Source organism: Toxorhynchites rutilus, chromosome 2, assembly GCF_029784135.1.
Source record: "Toxorhynchites rutilus septentrionalis strain SRP chromosome 2, ASM2978413v1, whole genome shotgun sequence".
NCBI lineage: Eukaryota > Metazoa > Arthropoda > Insecta > Diptera > Culicidae > Toxorhynchites > Toxorhynchites rutilus.
Window position 1 is genome coordinate 168,962,399 of NC_073745.1, and position 23,660 is coordinate 168,986,058.

Consider the following 23,660-nt stretch of genomic DNA (forward strand, 5'->3'; position numbering starts at 1 on the left):
GTATTCATATAAACTAAATATAAAAACTTTTTATGTATTAAAACTATGGGTAAATGTAATACGATGAGTCAAATATCTTTGATGTGATAAATAGAGTCTCTCATTTTTCAAAAACCTGTGAAATATTGTTGTATCCAAAAAGTCTGCAACAAAAATAAAAAGTATTTTACAGATATGTCTGTAAATTTACTAACATATCTATTAATCTGGCATCTCTGGTGGTCTGAGAATTTATTGCAAGAAATCGCTTGAAAAAATCCATAAATTTGCTTGAAAATGAAGTGGATTGAGTCCGCACTACTTAGTACAATAGTATTGTGCGTGTATGGGGCGCTGAAGACAAGATCAAGACGGGTCCAAGGCGCCTAGAAGTATATCCTAAGGTGAGGCCGTTTCGTCACTAAGTTGGTTAGGGGAGCGGTATATGAAAACAGTACGGAAGAAAGCAGAAGGGGATTTTTTTCCTTGAAGTGTGAAAGAGACAGACTGATCACGAGCCAAAGTACGTAGAATAGAAGGTAGTCCTCCCTGCTTTGATCATGTAGTGGTAGGCAAAGAAAAAAAGCAAAAAATTGTAATAAACCATCGATTGAATTCATATAAATTCGAACATTTTTGAATTTTTTTTTAAATTGTAATAAAAGAACTTTCTCAAAATATGTTTCCAGGGGATGAAACAACAGTTAATCATTTTAAAATTAAAAACAGTGAAATTATCGCATCTGTATTATAAAAATAACGCAAAAAAACGATGAACAAATGTGTGGAGAGGTTATATCGAAGCAGTGTCGTTCCCGCAATTTGATAATATGATGAAAGATGAACACTGCTGATTTTTTTGTCTTTCATTGAAGCATCCATCATGAATCATCGCGACGCTTTCATTGGTCTCAGTTTGGAGTGTTCAGCCGTAGTGGGGCCACTTAAGGGACCAAATTGGCGTTTCTGGAAAACGAGAAAAACATTTTCTCCATCCCGGATCATCTTCCGAAGTGATTGCAAATAAATATTTTGCACTTTCGCAAGAAGTGAATGTATAAATTTGGAATTTCGTGTGAAACCATTGAAACGGAACGTTTTGGAAGATCCAAGAAGCAAATGCATGAAACAGCTGAAAACATCTCCGATTAGTTTATCTCATCACAATTTATATAAAAAAAACACACATATCTCCAGTACGAAGACGTCTTCTTTGCTGATTATAGGTTAAAACAGTATCCCCAAAAGAATCCGGCGAAAAATGAAGCGAACAAACAAATATGTTTCGCGTATCGAACGAGCTGTTGTATTCGAAAAAGTTTAACCATTTCCGTCTCAACAATTTGTTGGTCGGAAAATGGTGAAAAGATATCCGACTTTCTTCAAAATTTTTCTGCTCCGACATCGCGGGACGTTGCACTTCGACATATTGCTGGAGTAAACAAACACTGTTCAGTATGAAATCGATAAAAAATCACATCAAACCTTACCTGCAGTGAAAATGCGGTACACTATCGTGATTATCGTCGGCTCGACCAACGATTTGGTCACTTTTTACGATTTTTTGAACTTTTCAAAACAAGAAATATTGCAAAAACTTCCGAACATCGAACAAATTGAGGATTGTTTGTATACACAGGTAATATCACTTACCTTCTATTCTACGTACTTTGATCACGAGCGAGCTTGGGCACAAGCGTATTGTGTTTTGTTTACAAACAAAACACAGTAGACTTCCAAGATGGCTGAAGAGTGGTTTTAGCCAAGACGGGTCTATGGTACTAGGTGAGACCGTTTCGTCACTAAGTTGGTTAGGGGAGCGGTATATGAAAACAGCACGGAAGAAAGTAGAAGGGGAATTATTTCCTTGTAGCGTGAAAGAGACAGACTGATCACCAGCGAGCTTCGGCAATAGCGTATTGTGTTTTGTTTACAAACAAAATACAGTAGACTTCCAAGATGGCTGAAGAGTGGTTTTAGCAAGTTGGCCCACCTTAGTATATACTTCTAGGCGCCTTGGTTTTAGCAAGTTGGCCCACCTTAGGATATACTTCTACGCGCCTTGCTCAAAACAACTATTCTGTAGTATTCAAATGTCAAAATTGACAGCTATCGGAAGTATTTGTAAACATGGAGCTTGGTAATACAAATTTGTTCTTTATTTTGCTGCCTCATATTTTGTGATAATCGGGAGGAAATTTACTACGAATAATATGAATCCCAAGATGTATAGCTATCGACAGATGATTGCGTGTAGGGTAACAAATTGATTCATATAATTACTTCTACATAATAAAAAAAAACCTATTTCGCAGCTGTCGCAAATAACTGGTCGAATAGCGGGAAACTTCAAAATAAATTTATGTGTTTCGAAAATCTCTCAAGACCCTGAAATACAATTGTTTCTTGAGCCAAATTTACTCAACACTGAATCCAATTGTAACCGCTGTATCCGATCTCTGGCCAATTTAGAAACGGATATAGAAGATGTGCGTTTGGACAGGAATGAAAATAAAATAGTGTTACGACTTCATCGTCAAAAATTTATTCAAAGCGCTTTTCATGATTTTACCTACAGTAGATTAAAGCTATACAAACGCCCGAAAACATCAATAGAGTTCAGTTCTCCCAATATTGCGAAACCTTTCCATGCTGGACATTTACGATCAACAATAATAGGCAATTTCCTTGCAAATCTGTACGATCATTTAGGTCATCAGGTTACGAAGATAAACTATTTGGGAGATTGGGGAACACATATGGGCTACTTGAAGCTGGGTGTTGATTTAAAAAACTTGACCGAAAATGAAATCAAACAAAATCCCATCGAAAAATTACGCCAAGCCTATGTGCATGCGTATAAGCAAGCAGAATACGATGAAGAACTTCATTCAAAAGCCAAGCAAATTTTCTGTGATTTGGAGAATGCAGAAAGTAATACTTTACATTCTTGGGACAACTTTCGAACCTACGCGGTGAATGAATTAGAACGAATGTATAAACGACTAGGAATATCATTCGATTATTATTATTGGGAGTCTCAGTATAGAGCCAACAATATATCGGATGTTATATCTCTATTAGAAAGCAGGAATCTACTTCACACCCAACATGACGGCAGTCGAACTATCAAGGTATACTTTTAGTATTAGACGGAAAAAAAAATCACAAATAATTTTCCTATAGGTTGAGAACCGTGTTGTACCGATGATGAAGTCAGATGGATCAACATTGTACCTAACGAGAGATGTAGCAGCACTGATCGATCGTCAACAGAGGTTTAATTTTGATAACATAATGTATGTTGTAGATAATGGACAAAGTGATCATTTCAATGCACTTGTGTCGATTGCACACCAGTTAAACTTACCGTGCGCATCTAAAATAAGTCATGTGAAGTTCGGAAGAGTGCTCGGGATGAGCACAAGGAAAGGAACTTCGGTGCTTCTCGATGATATACTGGATGAAGCAGACTCACTCATGAAGAACAAACAACTGAACACTAAAAGTATGTATCACATATCGCGATCAGTACCATTTTGCTCATGCGATCTCATTCATTCACAGCTACTAAAATCGATGTACATCGGAACCCGGAAGTGTCTGCAATACTAGGAACGACTGCCGTAATCATTAATGATTTGAAGCAGCAAAGAATGCGTAATTACGATTTCAACTGGGATAAGGCATTACAAGTGGAAGGTGATAGTGGCATAAAATTACAATATACACATTGTCGTTTATGGAGCCTGCAGCAAAATGTCGAATCTACGAATCAGACTGAATGCATACCAGAAATGTTTCCAGAGAAAGAGGCATTAGATTTGATTTGTACTATCGTAAAATTTGGTGATATATTAGTAGAATCGGAAGAAAAACGGGAGGCATGCGTTTTGGTGAACTATCTTTTTGGATTGTGGTAATTATCTCCTAAAATTAACCATAACTCACTGAAACTCTAGAAAGTCCTGGGCGTTAAGTGAAATCCATATTTTCACCTTTTTATTTCAGTAACGCTATAAATCGTGCTATGCGAGTCCTTCATGTGAAAAATGAACCATACAGAGAGAAACAGATTCAACGATTGCAGCTCTTTGTTCTGGCACGGAAGGTCCTGCAACGTGGGATGGAAATTCTAGGATTGAAACCATTGTTGAATATGTAATTTTGGGTTTATTCGTATCAAGCATTTGTTTCGTAGGAATAAAATTGATAGCTTAATACATTTCATCGCTTTTTCCACGTGTACTTTCTGCGGGCCCCAGCCTGTCCGGGTTTCTTTCGCTCCCTTCGACGATAGTCGCGTTGCAACAATCCGGCTTGAAGCAGAAGAAAAATTCATATTGATAGGTTGTAACGAAGGACATGAAATACTTACCTATTCTCATTCGATCAATGGTTTCTGTGTCGAGAAAACTGCGCAACGCCATGGAGATTCCCCAACGAATCGCTCCAGCTTGCCCAGATGAACCTCCTCCTTGAACGTTGCTCACGATGTCAACTTTGTTAATCATGTTGGTAAACACAAGAGGAAATAGTACCTAGAAGTGTAAATTTGTCAATACGTTCTGTATCTAATAAGGCAACTATCCAAATTTGCGATATGATTGTGTGCTTATTGATAAAGAAAATTCTTAATTTTGAACGATATAGGAAGACTCTTGTTACTCTTCACTTCATCAGCTGATGAACCATGTTTTAGCGATGTTGAATAAACATACAGTCAATCGCAAAACTAAGCATACAACTCGAGCTGATATGTTATTGTTCTTCTTCTTCTTTCTTTGTTTTTAAGAGGCTTTAAACTTTGCAGTTCATTCGCCTCTAACTGTTATTGTTGAGTTTTTCGGGGTTAAAAAATAAATGATAGAATGCGACTTATATTCATCGTAAAATCGATCCATTTTACTTTCATGTAGTGATAAGAAAAAAATTAAAATGGTCACATTTCTACTTCATGTTTAAAATACAAGCAAAAAATCTCCAATTAAGACATTCCAAAATTGAGTGTACAGTTCAAGCTTTTCTTAAAACGAAAATTGAAATCTTTTCAGAAATGTTAATAGATAACAAAAATCAATCCCCTAGTATTTGGTATGGCCCCCTTTTGGCATCCAGCACTTCTTGCAAAATCCGAGGCGAGATTTCTGGTCACTGTAGACGGAAGAACCTCTCAGATCTTCGTAATCGTCGTTTTGAGTTCCGCTTCGTTCCCTAGATTTTGATGGATGGATGGATGGATGGATGGTTCTTGATTTCCCACCATATATACTCAATAGTGTTCAAGTTCGGTAATTTCGAAGGTGTTTTGAGTTGATTGGGACATAATTGATCAGGCATTCCAGAACCACGAAGTCAGTTTGCTTCGGGTGCAGGTTACGTTTCAGCAAGATCAATTAAGCCATCTTGTCCATCGCCGAATCGATAAACACCATGGTTCCAGTTCCAGAAACCGCCAATGTACCATGCAACATCTGACTAACGCCGCCGTGTTTTACTGTGATAACCAAATGCTGAATCTAAAGCACCGATCCTGGTTTCCTCCACGCCATCTGCCTTCCATTCGATTCAAAGATATTGGTTTTCGGCTAATTCATATAGAAGATCTTGTCCCAGATATCCTTGGGTCTGTTTACATATGCTTTAGCAAAATGTAGTTGTTTTCTTCATATTCACTTTTGAGATGAAATATTATTCACGGCCAACACGACCTCTCAGATTGTTCCTGTATGTTGCTCTCCGGATAGTGTCTACGCAGACAAGTCTTCCAATGATGCCGGCCACTTCAGTAGTCAATTTAGGAATGTTTGGTTTAGGGTTCTTTCGCAATGTTCGAACAAATACCCGTTCATCATCAGAAGATAGGATCCGTTTGCGTTCTCTACCACTTCGTATTTCCACTTGTTTATGATATTCTTTACTGTCGAGTGGGTTCTTCCGACAGCAGCTGCTATTTCCTGCAATATCTTTGAACGACAATTCATACTTATTATCATTGTACATGTAACAATATCTATATGGTTATGTGTTGATACCAATTAATGATGAAAAAAGGTACGCTAATTCGCGGAGAAACTTACTTACAAGACTAATTTGTTCAGAGAAATTTAAGGTGTACACATAATTTGCGATGCCTAGATTAGACATTGTTTCCAATTTTTAGGAATAAACAATTAGCAGAAAACTTTTCTCGGAATTTTATTGCACATACAGCTAGTTAAATGTGTGAGTAATTAATATGTGAATATTACGTGTTTTTCTACTTTTATTTCGGAAATATGTCAATAATACGTGAAATAAAGGAGTTAGTGAACCATTAAAGTTAAAATAACGGAACTAATACCCAGCATTTTTTTTTTGTTTCTGTGCTGCAATGAATAAATATATACGTTAAGCTAAAATACCAGACTTCTTATGCGCGCGCTTTATTTTCGAGAGACGAGTATCGGTTTCCTCTTCCTCACAACCAGGGCTTGGAAATATTGAGCTTGTTATGTAATATTGAAAATATATTTTTATCAGTGTAACGCGTTTATTTTTCTTGTCGATGCTGCTGTCATTCATTCGACGGCGAACAAATTTTCAACTGTGTTCATTCATGTTCATTCTGTGCTATCTGAGCTTTCCCTAAAACTCGAGTCATGAGAATCCATTCACATTTATTAATTGCCATTAAATTGTCAGGAATAGAGGTGTGCAAATCAGCTCATCATGATGAACAGCTCTGATCATATCAGCTCATCTAAATGAGCTGTTCTTTATGAACAGCTCTTCAGCTCAGTTGTCAGTGCCGACTTTCAATTTGGGTCCCAAACTCGATAGCCACGAAGCCAGTTTGAAAATGTTATAATTCAAATGAAATTTTTCACACCATATTATTAATTACTTGAAACACGTATTCCAGACTATTATTTACAACAGACTCGGCGAGTACAACATTTCCGACATTTTTACTGAGGCTTTACATTACAATAGAAAGTTTTCTTCAAAAAAAAAAAAATCTTATGAGATTTTTGCACCGCCTGCAAACAAAGTGTTTTTCATTGAAATAGAATACTCATTTGATACACAGAAGTTAATTTTCATTAATAATTTGAATTTTAAAAACGTGTTCATTCTGCCTGAGAGCCAATTATTATTTTTGGCGCCCCCTAAACTGGTAAACAAAGCTCAATGCCGTCAACGCGAATATAACAGTTGAAAAGACGAGGGACAAATGAAACTAAACTGATGTCTTAACACGAAGAGCGAGAGACGGTCAGTTCATTTGAATCTTACAGCTCACACACTCTCTTCAATTCTACAGCTCTTTTCTCTCCTTCATCATCATCAAAGTGAGCTGAAGAGCTGTTTGATTTTTTTTGCGAGCTGTTCCGCGTCAACTCACTTCAAAGAGTCGATTCTTCGGAACAGCTCATGAGCGGATGGCACATCTCTAGTCAGGAATGTTGTGACTGTTCATTTTCAATATCCCGATATGTGTGTGATTTTCTCATTGAGTCATTGCCTTGCTTATTCAGTTATGTTTTAAGTTTCTCCGACAGGGCAACGCAAATCGGTGGCGCAAGCGGAAATGCCAACAAAAGAGTAAGATCTGCATGCACACTCACAGCTAAGGATTGCATAGGCTTGGGCGGCGAGGAGGCATTCTGCAGAATCGATCCGAGTAGCGAATGCAAACTTTGTCAGCCAAAGCTAGATGTTGGCAATTTCATCCGCTCATCCTATAGTACAGTTTGATCCGTTTGCAAAAGGAAGCTCGAAATATTCCCATTGCGTTCGTGTCTTGGACACCACCATTTTATGTTCGTGTGTTCGGAATTTGAGTCAAAAATAAAATGTTTGAAATTTGAGTCAAGACGGTATTTTTTTACATCGGAATTGGAGTCTTTTGAAGCATTTCTGTCAAGTGGAATTGGAATTGCATATTCACCATGTAAAATGAAAACATTTTAACTGAGACGGAAACCTTGTATGCTTGAACAATTGAATTTCTTGGAGCCGATCTGGCGTAGTGGTAACATCCATACCTCTTACGCTGAAGATCACGAGTTCAATTCTCACTCCCAACATTCTTCCAAAATTGGAAGTAAAAAGTGACGAACCAGCCAAAAGTGTTGAAAGTCACTATAATACAGATATAAAAAAAAAAAATTGAATTTCTTGTCACTATTATGAGCATTCTGTACATCGTTATCTTCCTCAACGAATTTCTCCGTTTCGTCAGTGTCCGAGAACGATGCTGATAGTGAATGAACTGGTATATTAATACCAATGAATGACAAAACTAGGGATGTTTTATTTTGCTCATATTCCGTAAACGCAGAACTGAACGAAAAAAAAATAACCAAAACTGGATGGATCAACTGTGAGAGGTGTTCAGACTTACGTGCGCGCGCCTAAATTTCGAGAGACGAGTATTGATTTTCTCTTCCGCGCAACCCCTTCATGTGCAAGCGATGAGACCGGGCTTTAGCACACGAGCCTGGATTTGGTTCCTTCTCTTCGCTTTCGTAACATATTGAGATGTGATCAAGAATACCTCGTTGCACCTCAACATGAGCGATGCTCGTGCATTAGTGCTCGCGAAACTTTCTCGCGTACCTGCCTCAAAGTGATATTTGGTGCTGTCGGGGAAGTTGTGCTTCTGGTGTTAAAATTTTAATCCTCGTAATATGGCATGTAGAAAAATTAGTGACGAAGAACTGTTTCACATAAATATCGCTGCTAAAGTCACCCAAACCATTCATTCATTTGTTGCACACAGCTCGCAATGATTGTGTGAGATACGAGGCTGAACATGACAAAGCACATTGTCTCTTCTACGTGCTGTGCGAGATCTCAGCCAAATGTCACTTTGAGGCAGTTACACGAGAAAGTCTCGCGAGCACTAATGCACGAGCATCTCTTCGTGTACACAACACATGTGCATCGTTCGCATCGAAACGCGACGGGACTTTCTTGAACGGATCGCAAAATTTTACGTAAGAGAAGAGAAAGAGCCAATTCCAAGCTCGCGTGCTAAAGCCCGGTCTCATCGGTTGCACATGGAAGAGTTGTGAGGAAGAAAAAATCGATACTCGTCTCTCGAAATTTAAGCGCGCACAGGAAGTATGCTCGCTCTGCTGCTTTCTGCCTCGCTCATTTGTTGCAGATAGCTCCCAATGACTTTGTGAGACGCGAGACTGGATAACGCAAATCACACTGTCTCTTTTGCATGCTGTACGAGATCTCGGAAAGTCTATAAAATACAATAGAAATAAACTAATTTAGACAAATTCATAATACCGTCCCTTGATACTTGCAAAGCTAACCCGTCACAGCCTCACTACTGTTGATACACTAGTCAATCCAGACTACCTTGTTATAAACATACCCTGGCTGCACCCAGTGTATTTTATCATCTCCGCTTTGCACCAACAATAATGATGAAGAAATGCAATGCAAACCCGTGTTTCACAGTATCCAATCAAAGTGGCAGAATAACTTGCTGGAGGTGTAAGAAAATATTTCATTCAAATGTGTTGGAATATCGGGCAATCAGCGAAAAATCATTCAAGATTGTGTTGGCGCTGTTTGGCTGTGTCCCCATTGTCGCGACCTGCAAGTTTGCTCGGATCAACAAAATCCTATGTTAAATATGATTTTTGCTCGCTTATCGTCGATCATGAAATAAGTCGGAGCACAAATCGACGTCACCCGATCTTTATATCGTGCATATGGAGAAAATATACCAAGACATAGTTGCTGCTATCGTTTTCCGTGTACAAATGCTACAACTAATAGAAATGCGTTCATTGAGGAGATCGACAATTTACAACTGGAATTTACGAATGTCTTCGAATCGTTTGCTGCCGATTCTGCTTCTGGAAACCACAATAAACGTAATGGTACCAGCAGTGATTCTTCGCTACAGCTTTTAGCTTCTCGTACGGCGAAAAGATTACGTACTGGTGCATCTGTTGACATCTGTTGAGATTTCATAAATGTTTCTGAAATCACTTGCTCCTGTTTCGGGCTCTTCAAGTACCGAATGCTCTTCCTACATTGTCTTTCGTCACCTCTGAGTCTGCTATTCAACCGCTCATTAACATGTGGAAGATGTCCAAGTGCTTGAAAAAATTCCTATGTTTTCCCAGTCTTCAAGAAGGGCAGCAGGAAAGATGTCAAAAGCTATAAAGGAATCGCCAGTCTTTGTTCCGTTTCCAAACTTTTTGAAGTTATATTTTTGGACTACATATCTCATGCATGCAGAAGTAATTTTTCCGAACAACAACATGGTTTTGTTTCCAAACGGTATACTTCAACAAATTTGGTTTTATACGCTTCATTCATCGCTTGCTCTCTACAATCGCGTCTGCAAGTTGACGCCGTGTATACTGATTTCTCGGCTGCCTTCGACAAAATCAATCATTCTATCACAGTCGTCAAGCTTCAACGTCTCGGATTTCACGGATCTTTTTTAAGCTGGTAGCATTCGTATTTGACTGACGGCATGATGTCAGTAAAAATTGGCGACACTGTATCATCTCCTTTTATAGTAACATCGGGCGTACCTCAAGGAAGCCATCTCGGACCTTACATCTTTTTACTTTATATCAACGATGTCAACACTTGCGTGAAGTGTCAAAAACTCTCATATGCTGACGATTTTAAGTTATTTACCCTCGTGAGCTGTTTTAACGACGCAGAACAGAATACTGCAATTCTACGCATAGTTGCCCCATGTTCCAAAATCAGCAACTGAGAAAAACGCATTCAAAGTTTTCTAGCATATTTGTCTACCAGAAGCTTTAAGCATTTGGTTTAGCAAAACACTGGGTTTTTTTTACGTATTTGGGTCATCCTTTCGTATCGTAGTGGAAGATATTTTTGTTCGAAAGAAAAAGCTTATAAGCTTATATGCTTATATTGTCATATGTTATACTGTCAGTCACCGGTGACTGACGCTGTTTAAGCGAAAACTTGGTGTCAGTCACCGGTGACTGACGTGGCAGGCAAAGCGTTAATGAAATATGAAAAGGTTATTTGAGTCAATCAATTTTGGTTACGGGCTTAAAAATTCATAATGGGACAGTTATGCCTAGAATATCAACATAAGACAATTTAACTTGATGTTGTTTTTTGAAATACTGGAAACAAACAATAAGTTTTTTGTGTTTTTCCGAAAGATTATGCATAAAAACATCGTTCTATGAAGATGGGAGTGATCTGCAATAATTTGAAGAATAAAAATCTCATTGTTTTTAGGCATTCGCTAACCAGGTGTACACGTGTTCAGTTATCTTGTATATCACCACAAAAGCATCCAGAATTCTGGGGTATATCTTTCGTATTACGAAACACTTCAAAGATATACACTGTATCAAGTCTCTATTGTGCATTAGTTTGCTCAATCCTTGAGTATGCGTGTGTTGTATGGTCGTCTTACTATCAGAATAATGTTCAGCGCATCGAAGCATTTCAGCGTAATTTAGTTCGTTTCGCTTTACGCAAGTTACCTTAGAATGATCCTTTAAACCTTCCAAGTTATGAAGATTGTTGTAGCTTGGTTGGGCTTGAATCACTGTGTTCACGAAGTGTACATATCTGATCTAATCCTATCAAACATAGAATGTTCAAATCTTCTCGAATCAGTAAATTTTAACATTAGGTCAAGAAACCTGCGCACTCACAATTTTCTTAATATCCCATCTTCACATACTAATTAATATCCCATCTTCACGGTACAACGAGCCCGTCTCAAGTACGTGTCGCGTTTTCAACCGTTGCTTCACATTCTTCGATTTTAATCACTCTCGTTCACATTTGAAGAGATCTTTCTCTAGCGTACCTAGACAATAAATCATACTTATTAGAATTAGATTAGATTAGATTAAATTAGACTTATCATTGGGGCACTCATGTTGAGGCCTGTTGGTAATAGTAAATGGAATGAAATGAAATGAGATACTAAAATAAAGCCACACATGATGACTAGCAATACGTGCCTTGAAACATTCTAATAGTAGTGACTAAAATAATAATTTGTGGTTTTCGGTTCAGTGTGCTTGAACATTGTTATTCAAACGAAAGACATTGGTTTACACATAAAACGATTATACGTGATTCGAAACACTATGCAAGGTATTGGAGTAATTTATCAATGTTCATTGTCACATAGGTAGTTAACCTAGTTGTGGTCTGAGACGTTATGATAGGTGTGACTGCTAGGTTCAAAAATGACACACCTAGCGGTTTTGCCCGCGTGGTAATCGCAAGAAAGGCTACAGCGCACTATAAGAGATTTCCATACAAGCGAACGGATTAAAATATGACAGATCTGAACGATAACATACAAACTCTCTTAAACTATATTCGTTATTTTTACTATTTACAAACTATGCTCTAGAAATAATTCATATGACAAAACAACGTTTGCCGGATCAGCTAGTTTTCTATATAGTTAGGAGTGTATTAGGGGTGGTTTAGGACCACCATTTAAAAAAAATATTTTTCATAATCTTGCATGTAGGGAAACTGCGGGTAAAACGGACAGTGGGAGTAATATGGACAGGTGCTTGATTTGTATAGTTACATTTTGAATTTCCGATTTCTGTTGATGAGAACACCTTCTACATGTTATTCTATAATATTTAAGCCACCATATGGCAATGAATACTGATCAAAAGTGAAAAAGGTAAACAAAAACCGAAAATCATACATGATTCCGAGTGAGGATGTTATTTTAGCTGCTACGATATTAAGCATTTTGAGTGGTTTAATATCAACATTCATTTCGCTGATGCTTATATTCCGGTTTGTGAGTTAACATAGAAGCAATATCAGATAAGTACGAGAAAATAAATTCATTTTTAAGTGAAAAAAAATTAATTTATTGAAATTATTGTACTGGTGGGGCAAAACGGACAGTTGCCAGTGAGAGTGAGATGAACTGTGAAAGGCCTGTTTAATCTATTCCTAAGGAATCCTCCTGCGTCTATAAATGGAAATGAAATCGCCAAATGTGGACTGTTTAGAAGCTGACCTGAACCAAAAGCAAAATAGTTGAGGGTCTGTCCGTTTATACTGCTGAAAAGCACGATATCGCTTCAAGTTGAATTAGTTTGATTTTTTCATTATTTAATGGACATTCGTGATTAGTTCAGACCTTGGTTTTAAAATTATTCCTCTCGCGATCGATAAACCTTTACGCTTCATATATTATAAACTTGTCCACATTACCCCCACTACATGTCCATTATACACGCATCAAAAAAATGTTGCACTTTTCGGTCTGTTTCAGTTTTGATTAAAACATTGAAAACACTTTTTTGTAAAATATTTGGCCAATTACATAGAAAAACAGCATTTTGAATTGCAAGAAACTGCATTAAAGTTTTGGGAAACATGAGTTTCCAAAGATATAATTGAAGTTCTTCATAACATATCCGTTTTACCTCCACCTTCCCTATTACTGTTTTTTCAATGAAAAATAATTCTGACCAGTACGATACCCATGCCCAAATTTAACACGACCGCAAATGGTTAAGCGTATTTGTACGGGGCAGAATGAGCATACCTGTTTGGGGCAGTATGAACAGGTAGGCGTAGTGGGGGCAAAGTGGTCACGTGGTGTAAAGTGGTCACCTGCTTGTTTGGTAGTATAACTATTGAGTATTGACACCATATTGATAGTCACCTTATGTTTGACGAATTGCATGACTTTTGAGTCACCCTGTACTTTAGTGGAGTTGTCGCATGTCCAAATATGAATAAAAACAAAAATCACTCTCTCGGTAGCCATTCGGCTGTAGTTTTATGCGTTTCTAATTTAAGAAATTTCTAGTGAAATTTTATTTATTTGACCTGATATTTTCGACACATCAACAGTTTGGACGACTATTCACACACTCTAGGAGAGGTGAACAGATATTTTGTTCAATCGCTGAATTTCGCATATTTCGCATTTCGTTGTTTGGGGGGTAAAGTGGTCAGTGTAGGATTACTACTGACAATGTTCTGTATTCAAAAGCTGATATACCTTATCACCTTCTGCTCCTAGAGGGATCCCTCTGTAGTTTTGACCCAGGAACAATATGCCACCCCAACAAAAACCAAGCCTCATTATGAAAAACATTATGTGTTTCCTACTACGTTTTTGTACATATGAGAAAATTTCAATTACGATTCTAGGTTATTCACTATTGGCCTAGCTCATTTCATACATGTACCCAGGGCCCGAAATCTTCGAAGGTGAAAAGTAAAGACCGACTCTCAGAAGCTTCGCTTCGACTAGAACTGATTCGGCAGTCGCCCATAACAAAAAATGACTTGACTAGAGAATGAATTGACTAGCGTCGACTAGCGAGGATGACTGGTAAACTAGTCCAGTCAGTGGTTATTTTAACTGACTCGACTAATGAATACAAATCTGCCCCTTCATTCAACTGACTTCAATCCACATTTCTACTCCCCTTGGAACGAAATTTATACCTGCGTACGCGATCTTATTTTTACGTTCATATAAAGAGGAACGAAAACATGACTTCTGATGCAAAAAAGAGGTTACCCCATCAATGGACGGTTTATTGTCTACCCATCGTGAACTCAAACCAACGAACTTAGGCGTTTATCTAGCTGACCCGACAAACTTCGTCCCGCCCAAAATTTGTTTTGTTATCAATACCTTCAAACATTTTCTTACTATCAGCAAGTTCATGGGTCCAATCACAGAACAGTTCATTGATTGATCTTCTATTCGACCCTGTTGAATTTACCTTTTACTATAAATTTCCTAGCATTTCTAACAAAACTCAGCATTGTAATATCAGATTATTTTCAGACACAATTCTAGTTCAAGATTTCTCAACCACTTGCAAATAACATGTTTCTCCAGCACTTGTTACTATGTAATTGTAGAACATATGGAAATTTAATTTTCCGAATTTTTTTTAAGAGTTTTCCAAAAATATTCAATTGTCATGTTTGGTTGGAATATTTTTGGTTGAAATACGTGTAATATTTTTATGGGATCCCCTCTCCATTTCAGAGGAGGGAGGGGTGTCATACCATTATAGAAACATTTCTCATACCCAAAAACCCACACATCCCAAATCGTGCTTGATTAGTTCTCGAGTTATGCAAAAGTTTGTGTTTCGTTTGTACGGCAGCCCCGCTTAGAGAGGGGGATGAGTGTATTCACCATAGAAACGTTTCGTGCTCCGAAAAACCTTCACATGCCAAATGTGGCTCAATTTGCTTGATTAGTTCCCGAGTAATGCAGAAATTTGTATTTCATTTGTATGACAGCCAACCCTTAGAGAGCGGGGGAGTGTCTAACCACCATAGAACTATTTATTGCATCCTAAAACTTCCACATGCCAAATTTGGTTTCGTTTCCTTGATTAATTCTCGAGTAATTCAGAAATTTGTGTTTCATTTGAATGGCAGACCCCCCTTAGAGAAGAGGGAGGACTATCTAACCACCGTAAAAACATTTATTGCACCCTAAAACCTCCACATGCCAAATTTGGTTTCATTTGCTCGATTGATTCTCGAGTAATGCAGAAATTTGTGTTTCATTTGTAATTTGTTATTTTAATGTTGATCGGTTCAGTAGTTTCCGAGTCCATAAGAATCAGACAGACAGACAGACAGAAAGACAGAGATCCATTTTTATATATATAGATGCTATAAAGGTCCTCGCGTTAGTATTAGTAAATAGCGTGCACACACACTGCACGCTATTTTATACGTGTGAATAATTTTCCTGTAGGATATAACAGAATCTAGCTCACCTGTAGCGTATGTCAAACATCGATACATGCACACGTACATGGGAGAGAGAAAGAGAGGAACGATTCTTTTTGGGGGAAGTCACTTCAAAATGCAATGAGGACAATTTGACTGGGAAGAATGAAATGATATAGTCGAGTCGGTAGAGAGAGAGAGATAGCGACTAAAGGTCCGACTGAGTCGTTTTGGCGGAGAAACTGTGCGAGGAAGCCAAAAGTCATTACTAACTGAATACGGATATAGTCAGTCAGATAGTCAGTTGATTATGACTATGCGGATCCCTGCATGTATCTACTATTTCAATAATGGTTTAAACAAATTTGGACAAGAAAACACGCATAAATCTATCCCTTCTAGCATGATATGTGCGAGTGATCACTTTGCCCCCCACAGGTGACCATTTCCTGCCTCATTCAAAAAAAAATTCGATTTTTCAACTTCTTTTATTAATAATAAAAAATGTACTATTTTCAATTTTCATAATAAGAACCGCTTTCTATCTTGAACTACAATAAGTTGAGCTACAATAATCTTCGAAGAACGGAAATTTTAGTGGTATGTGGACACAAGAAAGTGTGCTCCCGTGGCCGAGTGGTTAGCGTCATAACTAACATGCCGGGTGTTCGGGTTCGATTCCCGTTCTGGTCGGGGGAATTTTTCGTCAAAGAAATTTCCTCCGACTTGCACTGTGATCACGCGTATTCTAGGGCTTGCCACTCAGAATGCATTCAAGGCGTGTTATTTGGCATAGAAATCTCAACTAAGTACTAATAAAAATGACGCAAGTAATACTATGTTGAGACGGCGAAGTTCCTCTAGGAACGTTAGTGCCATTGAAGAAGAAGGACACAAGAAAAGGGCATGTTCCTTAGGGTGGCCCCAGTTTTCAATATAACCTGTAAATATTGCTGTCAAAGTTTGTTTGTAGTTGAAAATAGCTAGATGTGGAATCATGGTGCGGAACTATAACAGAACATACGATCGTAAAATATGTTCACAGACCGCGGCCATCGAAGCAGTGTAGAGTGGTACATCATAGCGACACGCAGCCTCAGTGCATTATATCCCGCGAGAAACACTCAAACGTTGTTTACTTGTGTAGATCCTTTGCAGCTCCAACGGTTCGGATCATTTGGTAATGTTTTTACGACGGAGCAATAGAACGAGCTTGTAGATTATATTATTGCTATGAAACAACGGTTCTACGGTGTTATGTCGAGAGAAATCCGGAGGCTGGCGTATGATTTGGCCGAAAGAAATTATATTTCTCACCCTTCCAATAGCCAAAAGCAATTAGCCGAAATAGATTGGTTGGCTGGTTTTCGAAAGCGTCATCCACAACCACAACTCACAACTCACTTCGGACACCAGAAGCAACCTCCGACGCCACTAGTCCCCGTAGTGCTTGCAATTGACGGAAATGGAACACATTTCCAATTTTCCATATAAATATTTTTTAACCCTTTGCGGTCGTAGACATACTCTCAGCCACCACACAAACGAATCATACTTATCTTATACTTTATTCAATCATGTATCAGTTTACACATTTTCTAAACGAACTTCAATGTCTAGTGAAACTGTTCACGAATTAATACGGAGCTCCTTCGAATAATAGATAATGGTACTCAATAAATAATATGATTACCGTGGAATTATAAGGGGATAGTCACGATCCTTGGGAGCTACGATAGCTCGGACACAACGAATATAGTGAAAAGAAAATAACGAGGCGGCACCCAAGCAAACCAAAATTTAAATATTTATTACAATAAGAATATGGGAGGAGTATAAAAGTTTGAACGAGAAAATGGTGGATCACCGTAATCCACGCGAAGGATAAAAACTTAATTTTCATATAAAAATATGACATTCAAACACATTGATCAGTAAATACATAGTTAAAGTTCACAAAAATAATAATCTTTCATTATATGTACCACTGCTATTCCAAGGGAAATTAATTCCCACCAGTACCCATGTCAAAATTTAATGCGACCGCAAAGGGTTAAAGCATATTCATACAATGTACATCGGTCAAAAAGGTTCCTACGTGATTTAGGACATTTCGTTCTTAGTGGGACTATGTTTGCCCTATCTACCCTATATATTTTAAAATGGGTTCCCGGAATAAATCGCTGCAGAAAACGACTGCAACAGAAACAACCAATCAGAAAAAGTGTAGTAGGTTAGAAATATTGGGGCGCGGTATTGTATTTCAAAACAAAAATTGACCGGGCAAACGCAATGTCCTGGAAAAAAGGTAATGAAGATGGTCGAGTTTCGAGCGACATAGCTTGCGCTGTCATAACTATTTCGCAAATAGGCGTTGTGTTTATCTTTGATTGCCCACAGCTTCTATGTAAAAATACTATTTTCAGGAAGTAATCTATCAATTAAAAACGTACATTTTTATAGAGCTCCCGCTGAATCACATCGCAAAAGACGGATAAAAGTGATATTACCATGTGCCATTTTCACTCCCCCACGTTCATAGAAACGAACGAAGTTTAATTATTTTACCGTTATGAAGTTGATGTTTCGAAGGCTCCCAGTGTCGGTGTTTGTAAAAATCGCAAATTAATCAAAATTTCACCGAAAATGTTACTGCTTTCGAGAACTAAGCATACGACTGCTCTCTGGACCTTTTAACCACATGAAAAATCGAAATAAGCCATAATATAATTGTCATCTGTAAAAAAACAACCAGTTGAATGATTTCATTAGAATTTTGGCTAAAATTATCATGCAACCGTGAGTACTTTCAACATTGTTTTGTTTCTTCCATATACATTCCATATTGAATGCAAATAATTACAACACGATATTTTGCTTGCCAATACCGATACACTTCGCCTACTGCTCCACCTCTATATGTACCTCATTGGGGCAAACGTATGTCCCGGGAAAATGTATGACTGTGCTGAAGGATCGTATCCTATGTTTCAAACTAACAGAGCAATCAATGGAACACAGGTTTGCGTGCGAGACACCGTCGCTTCCGACGGCGTGTCGGCTGTGCACTAGGAACGCGTCATCTTGGCGGCTTGGGCCGCCTCGATTCCTTATTCTCGTTAGATGAGGACTTCGTCCCCATTACTTTGACCTGAGATAAATTTTGAAAAACGAAAACGAGAATATAGAAATGTGAGCATTTATACACATGATGTTTTTTCCGCGCCACAATATTTCTAGCCTGCTACATTTTTTCTAAGTGCTGGTTTTTGTTGTAGTTGCTTACTGCGGCGATTTATTCCGGTCACGCTTAAAATGCAATGATTTTATCTCACATTCCATAGTCAAAGATTGTTAAAAAAAATCATTTTGGCAACATAATAAAACCAAAGCAAGCATTGCATGATATTTATTCTTCGGATCCAGTTTCTCACCAACAGCTCGTTTAAGTTACTGGTGTCTTTCTAGTATTTCACACGCGCCGGGCGTGTCTTTGTTTTTCGATCAGAATCCTGTGAATGGGCTGATAATAATAACATCTATTTGAAAAGTATATCACGTTTTATTTTTTGATAAAGAATGTTCAAGAAACTCGAGAACATGAACATCATGATTGTTGAATATGAGGCGAAAACAATCGAATTCAAAAATTGAAACGACATGGACAAAACTGAAACATTGAATTAATTGTATCGACAATAACAGAACGAAAGGAAAAATGATGAGTTAGAGGTCAATGTGAGGCGGGACGCAATTTATATGATTTCTCAGTATGGCGTTACTACATCAGCTAAAAAAAGACATACACATACTGGCGATTAATTTGTTTTTTTAACAATTCAAAGCAAAAACGATTTTCATTGTATTTTTTTATTCAACACATGTATAATATTAATATTCTATGGTAACATGGCTCACATAAAACGTCATACATGTAATTCAATAATAATACTTTGCACTCCTGGGAAAAGACTATAATTTTTTTCTAAGGTTTATCACAACCAATTCATTGAACGCTTTCATCATCGTCAAAACATATCAAGTTATTCATATCAATCAAATACCTGCTTCGAGTCCTAATCATTTTAAAAAGATTATTTTTGCTAATGCTCAATGTTAATAAGAGTATATTTAGATTGCAAAGCAATATAGATATTGCGTATAGTCTCTATTCCGCCGTGTACCAAATGGAGCTCCTTAAGGTGTTATTGTCTTTATTGAGAAGCACCGTTCTTATAGGTTATTATAGGTCCTATCTATCTGATCAAGCTCGCGGTTCAGTTGAATTTTGCATAAAAGTTCAATCTTTTATCACCGGCTAGCATTATGTTGATGCTTTGCTTTTACTCTATACTAGACCACCCTTCTTGTGCATAGCATTTAACTACGTTTTATTTTGTTCGACTTAAAATAAGGTTATGCATTGTTTTATAGCATCAAAATATCCTTTGCGTGACAACACTTCAAATTGTTCGTTCAGCTACGATCATATTTACCAACAAAAATGGTATGTGTCTTGTAGTTGCATACATTTTCTTCTCAATTCTCTGCTAAACATTTCCGCGATTGATGTTGTTGTTTATCCGTCAAAATGCAGAGTAATTGTTCAAGCACATGTTGATTCTTTTGCAGACTGGTTCTCAAGTCACGGATTTCATTTTTCAATAATTCGATTTTTTCAGCGTTTTCGTCGATTTTGTTTGTTAATGTACATATACTCGCAGTTTCAAATCCACAATCTGAATCTGCTGAACGATCGTTTGCTTCAAATTTGGTTTTCAAATTAATAAATGAAACCGCAGTGTTCCTGTTCAATGCGGTATGACCGAAATGTTTTCGTTGTTTAGCAACCTCATACGCTGCCATCATGATATCTCTAGGTAGACGTTTTTCTCCCGGATTCAATGGTTTCACACTCAATACAACGCGGTATGCTTGTGGTGATACTAATGCGGTGTAATGTAATAGACTTCGCAGCCAGTTCGGTAACCATCCATTGAATAGTGCCGATTCAATGTATGATATAAGCTTTGTTTGTCGAACTAACTTCGATAGCCCAGCAGTTTTCTTTAAGCCTTGTATGTCATGAACAGCAATTCCAATTAGAAGATTCATTAAGATAACCGTGACAAACAACAGAAACAGTACAAATGTTATTTGTGCGCTAATTTCTAGTAGAAAGGGCGGATCCTTGCCATCGGGATCGTTGATTAAAAGTTCTAAATCCTGTTCACCAGTCATCATTACTAGCACGGTGATAAAACCCATGAACGGATTGGCAAACGATGATGAGGACGGAAAAATCACACAAAAGCTTATTGTGAAGCCAATCAGCATACATGAGTATGCCATGAATAATTTTGCAAACTCCACCTGTACTTTGCGGTACATCGCGACATACGCCCCAAATACAGGTAGCTGCCCTATCATGAGCATCAAATTGGTCCAGCCGAGTAGCACAGCGAATGCACCAATGTGGTTCTGCCATGTGTATGTACGTTTCGTGTAAATGTATGAAATAACAAAAACGCTTACAATAATAAACCATTCAATAGCGTTTTCTGCCTGTGTGACATAGTGGCGAAATGATGTATAACCGGTGATTCCGTATATTTTCCGACAAATTTCAACTATAGTGATCGCAACCAAAACCATCCATTGCATTTCCATTACGAATGGATTATTGCGGAGCATATCGCCTAAAATTGATTGTTTCTGACATAGTTCCTGTTCTTGAATTGTTTCTTTCATATCTTTACTTCCATTGTAGCAATTGTGTGCCAATGCTGTCAATACATACAGTGTTAAAAAGAGCACGAATGTGAAGCAAAACAACAGTCGAGCTATATAATATTTTCTTATTTTCCCCCATTTTATGTATAGAAATGCTGAGCACAAGGGATGTTGTAAAATTTCTTTTTGGCCCTCATCAACAAACGTATTCAAATAACTGATCTCGCGTGGATGACAATGTTGAAGGATACTACGAAAGTCTAACTCCAATTCAACTTCCCGATTGGAAGAATCGTGCGAATGGGTTAGTGCTATTGCGGCATCGAGCTTATGATTGATTACTGCCAGAGATGACGGCGTTTTTCTAGTTATAACATTCAAAGCAGTAGTTCCTTTTTTCGATTTTGTAGTTACATCTGCCCCATGAAATAAAAGTATTTCCACGCAGTGTGCTAATCCGTCTAGAGCAGCCAAATGTAAAGCGGTAAATCCATACACATCCTTGTGATTTACATTAGCACCCCATGATATCAGTATATCCAGTATGTCTAAAGCTAAATCAGATTTGCCGACTGCCGCATGCAGTGGAGTGCGATGATCTGCATCCGCTGTATTAGGATCAGCATTTCCTATTCTTAATAACGCTTCTACGCTCTCCACACTGGCAGCACGCGCAGCCAAGTGTAGGGGTGTGAATCCCCGATGGTTTTTCGCCTTAGAATCAGCCCCCTTTGATAGAAGCAAAGTTATGCATTCTAAATTTCCCTCATCTGCAGCCAAATGTAACGCAGTAGTTTCTTTATCTTTAAATTGTACTTTCATGTTAGGATCGGCTTCCGGGCTTTCGAGTAACGCTTGTAAACATTGGGTGTGACCTAAATCTGCTGCTAAATGGATGGGACTACTTCCATTTTGATCTAACATATTCACACTCAATCCCTCTGCTATTAGTAACTGCACACACCCCAACGAGTTTGAACGCACCGCACAGTGTAGTAATGATTCTTGACAGTCGGGTTTGTTTGTATAAATATTCAAGTTTGAACCATTGTTAATCAATATTTTTGTTGTCTCAATAGAATTTCCAAGTGCTGCACAATGCAGTGGACTGAACCACTTGGGTTGCACGTTGACTTCAACGCCTTTCTCTATCAAATAATTGGTGCAGCTAACACTGTTGCTGAACGAGCTTAAATGGAGCGCAGTCAGTCCATTGCAGTCATAAAACATCACCTCAGCTCCACTATCGATAAGTCCTTCGAGTATTTCCAAACGATTTAGATATGCTGCCCAAAGAAAACTAATATTTTTCTCTATTTTTGATGATCCTTGATACACCTCCCGGACATTACCGCCATTGGTGGCACAATTTTCAACATCCTCCAATAAAGTAGTTCTTCCCGAGGCATTGCGGATTTGCTCTAGCAGTGAGGTGCGTATTGTTTCACCACACAATAAAGATGTAACGTCTGGACTAGGCTCTTCATAACTGTCGTATAGATTGGGAGCACTTTCTGCCGGAGGTGAAGGTCCCACTTTCATGTATTCGAAATCTACTCCAGGAAAAGCTCCACCGGTCATCATTTCTGGATCGTTTTGCCAACGTGCTTCAGCCGATAACGTTTTAGACCTAAACGAAAGGGTAAACAAAAGTCTCGAAAAGAAGCAGCAACGAAAATTTCTAGTTGAGAGATCAAGCAAGTCAGAGTCAACGAATTCTTATTTTATAATAATGCTAAAAGGAATTATAATGAAACTATGAACAACGCAGCAGGAGACATTAATGATTCAAACAAGTCTTCCAGAAAAAAGTTCCATATATGAATGTTGTCTAGATATATGTCTGTTAAAAATTACCGATCAACGTTAAAGCTTGATATACACAACGTGTTTTTCAAACATTACATAACTTTATTTTTAAACACAGATAAATGGTGTTAATTGACATTGTTGCAGTTTTGTCGGCTTTCTGATGTTGGACTACGTCTAACCGGAATATATGGTGGGTAAAATGAAAACCTAAACACAGAACATGCAGGAAAAAATGAGTGACTTCGAATGCTTATTACTCGAGCATTTCTTAATAGATCGGAAAGATGTTTGCATCAATTGATAGGAAATATTTCATCTATCACAATTAATAAAATGTTATTTTTCCTGAAATAAGCAATTGAATAACTGTCAAGCGCTATCTGAACGCCTTAACTACCCCGTTT

General features: G+C 37.9%; 3 protein-coding genes across 3 annotated transcripts in view; 1 reads left to right on the forward strand and 2 right to left on the reverse strand.

The window, feature by feature from the left end:
• Positions 1-2,084: 2,084 nt before the first annotated feature.
• Positions 2,085-4,539, forward strand: LOC129771543 (probable arginine--tRNA ligase, mitochondrial). Its single transcript, XM_055775293.1, has 5 exons — positions 2,085-2,237; positions 2,295-3,113; positions 3,166-3,487; positions 3,547-3,898; positions 3,991-4,539. Exons 1-5 carry the CDS (start codon positions 2,193-2,195, stop codon positions 4,142-4,144), a joined length of 1,692 nt encoding a protein of 563 aa, XP_055631268.1. The 5' UTR covers positions 2,085-2,192; the 3' UTR covers positions 4,145-4,539.
• The window catches only part of LOC129771544 (28S ribosomal protein S9, mitochondrial), an 86,037-nt gene continuing 66,506 nt past the window's right edge, over positions 4,130-23,660 (reverse strand). The window contains exons 7-8 of the mRNA XM_055775294.1: positions 4,358-4,520; positions 4,130-4,298 (exon numbers count right to left, since the gene is read on the reverse strand). Of these exons, the coding sequence (XP_055631269.1) occupies positions 4,207-4,298; positions 4,358-4,520 (255 nt within the window). The 3' untranslated portion in view covers positions 4,130-4,206. The remainder of the gene's footprint in view (positions 4,299-4,357; positions 4,521-23,660) is intronic.
• The window catches only part of LOC129771541 (transient receptor potential channel pyrexia-like), a 28,312-nt gene continuing 9,038 nt past the window's right edge, over positions 4,387-23,660 (reverse strand). Inside the window, exons 3-4 of the mRNA XM_055775291.1 lie at positions 11,481-23,074; positions 4,387-4,520 (exon numbers count right to left, since the gene is read on the reverse strand). Of these exons, the coding sequence (XP_055631266.1) occupies positions 20,251-23,074 (2,824 nt within the window). The 3' untranslated portion in view covers positions 4,387-4,520; positions 11,481-20,250. The remainder of the gene's footprint in view (positions 4,521-11,480; positions 23,075-23,660) is intronic.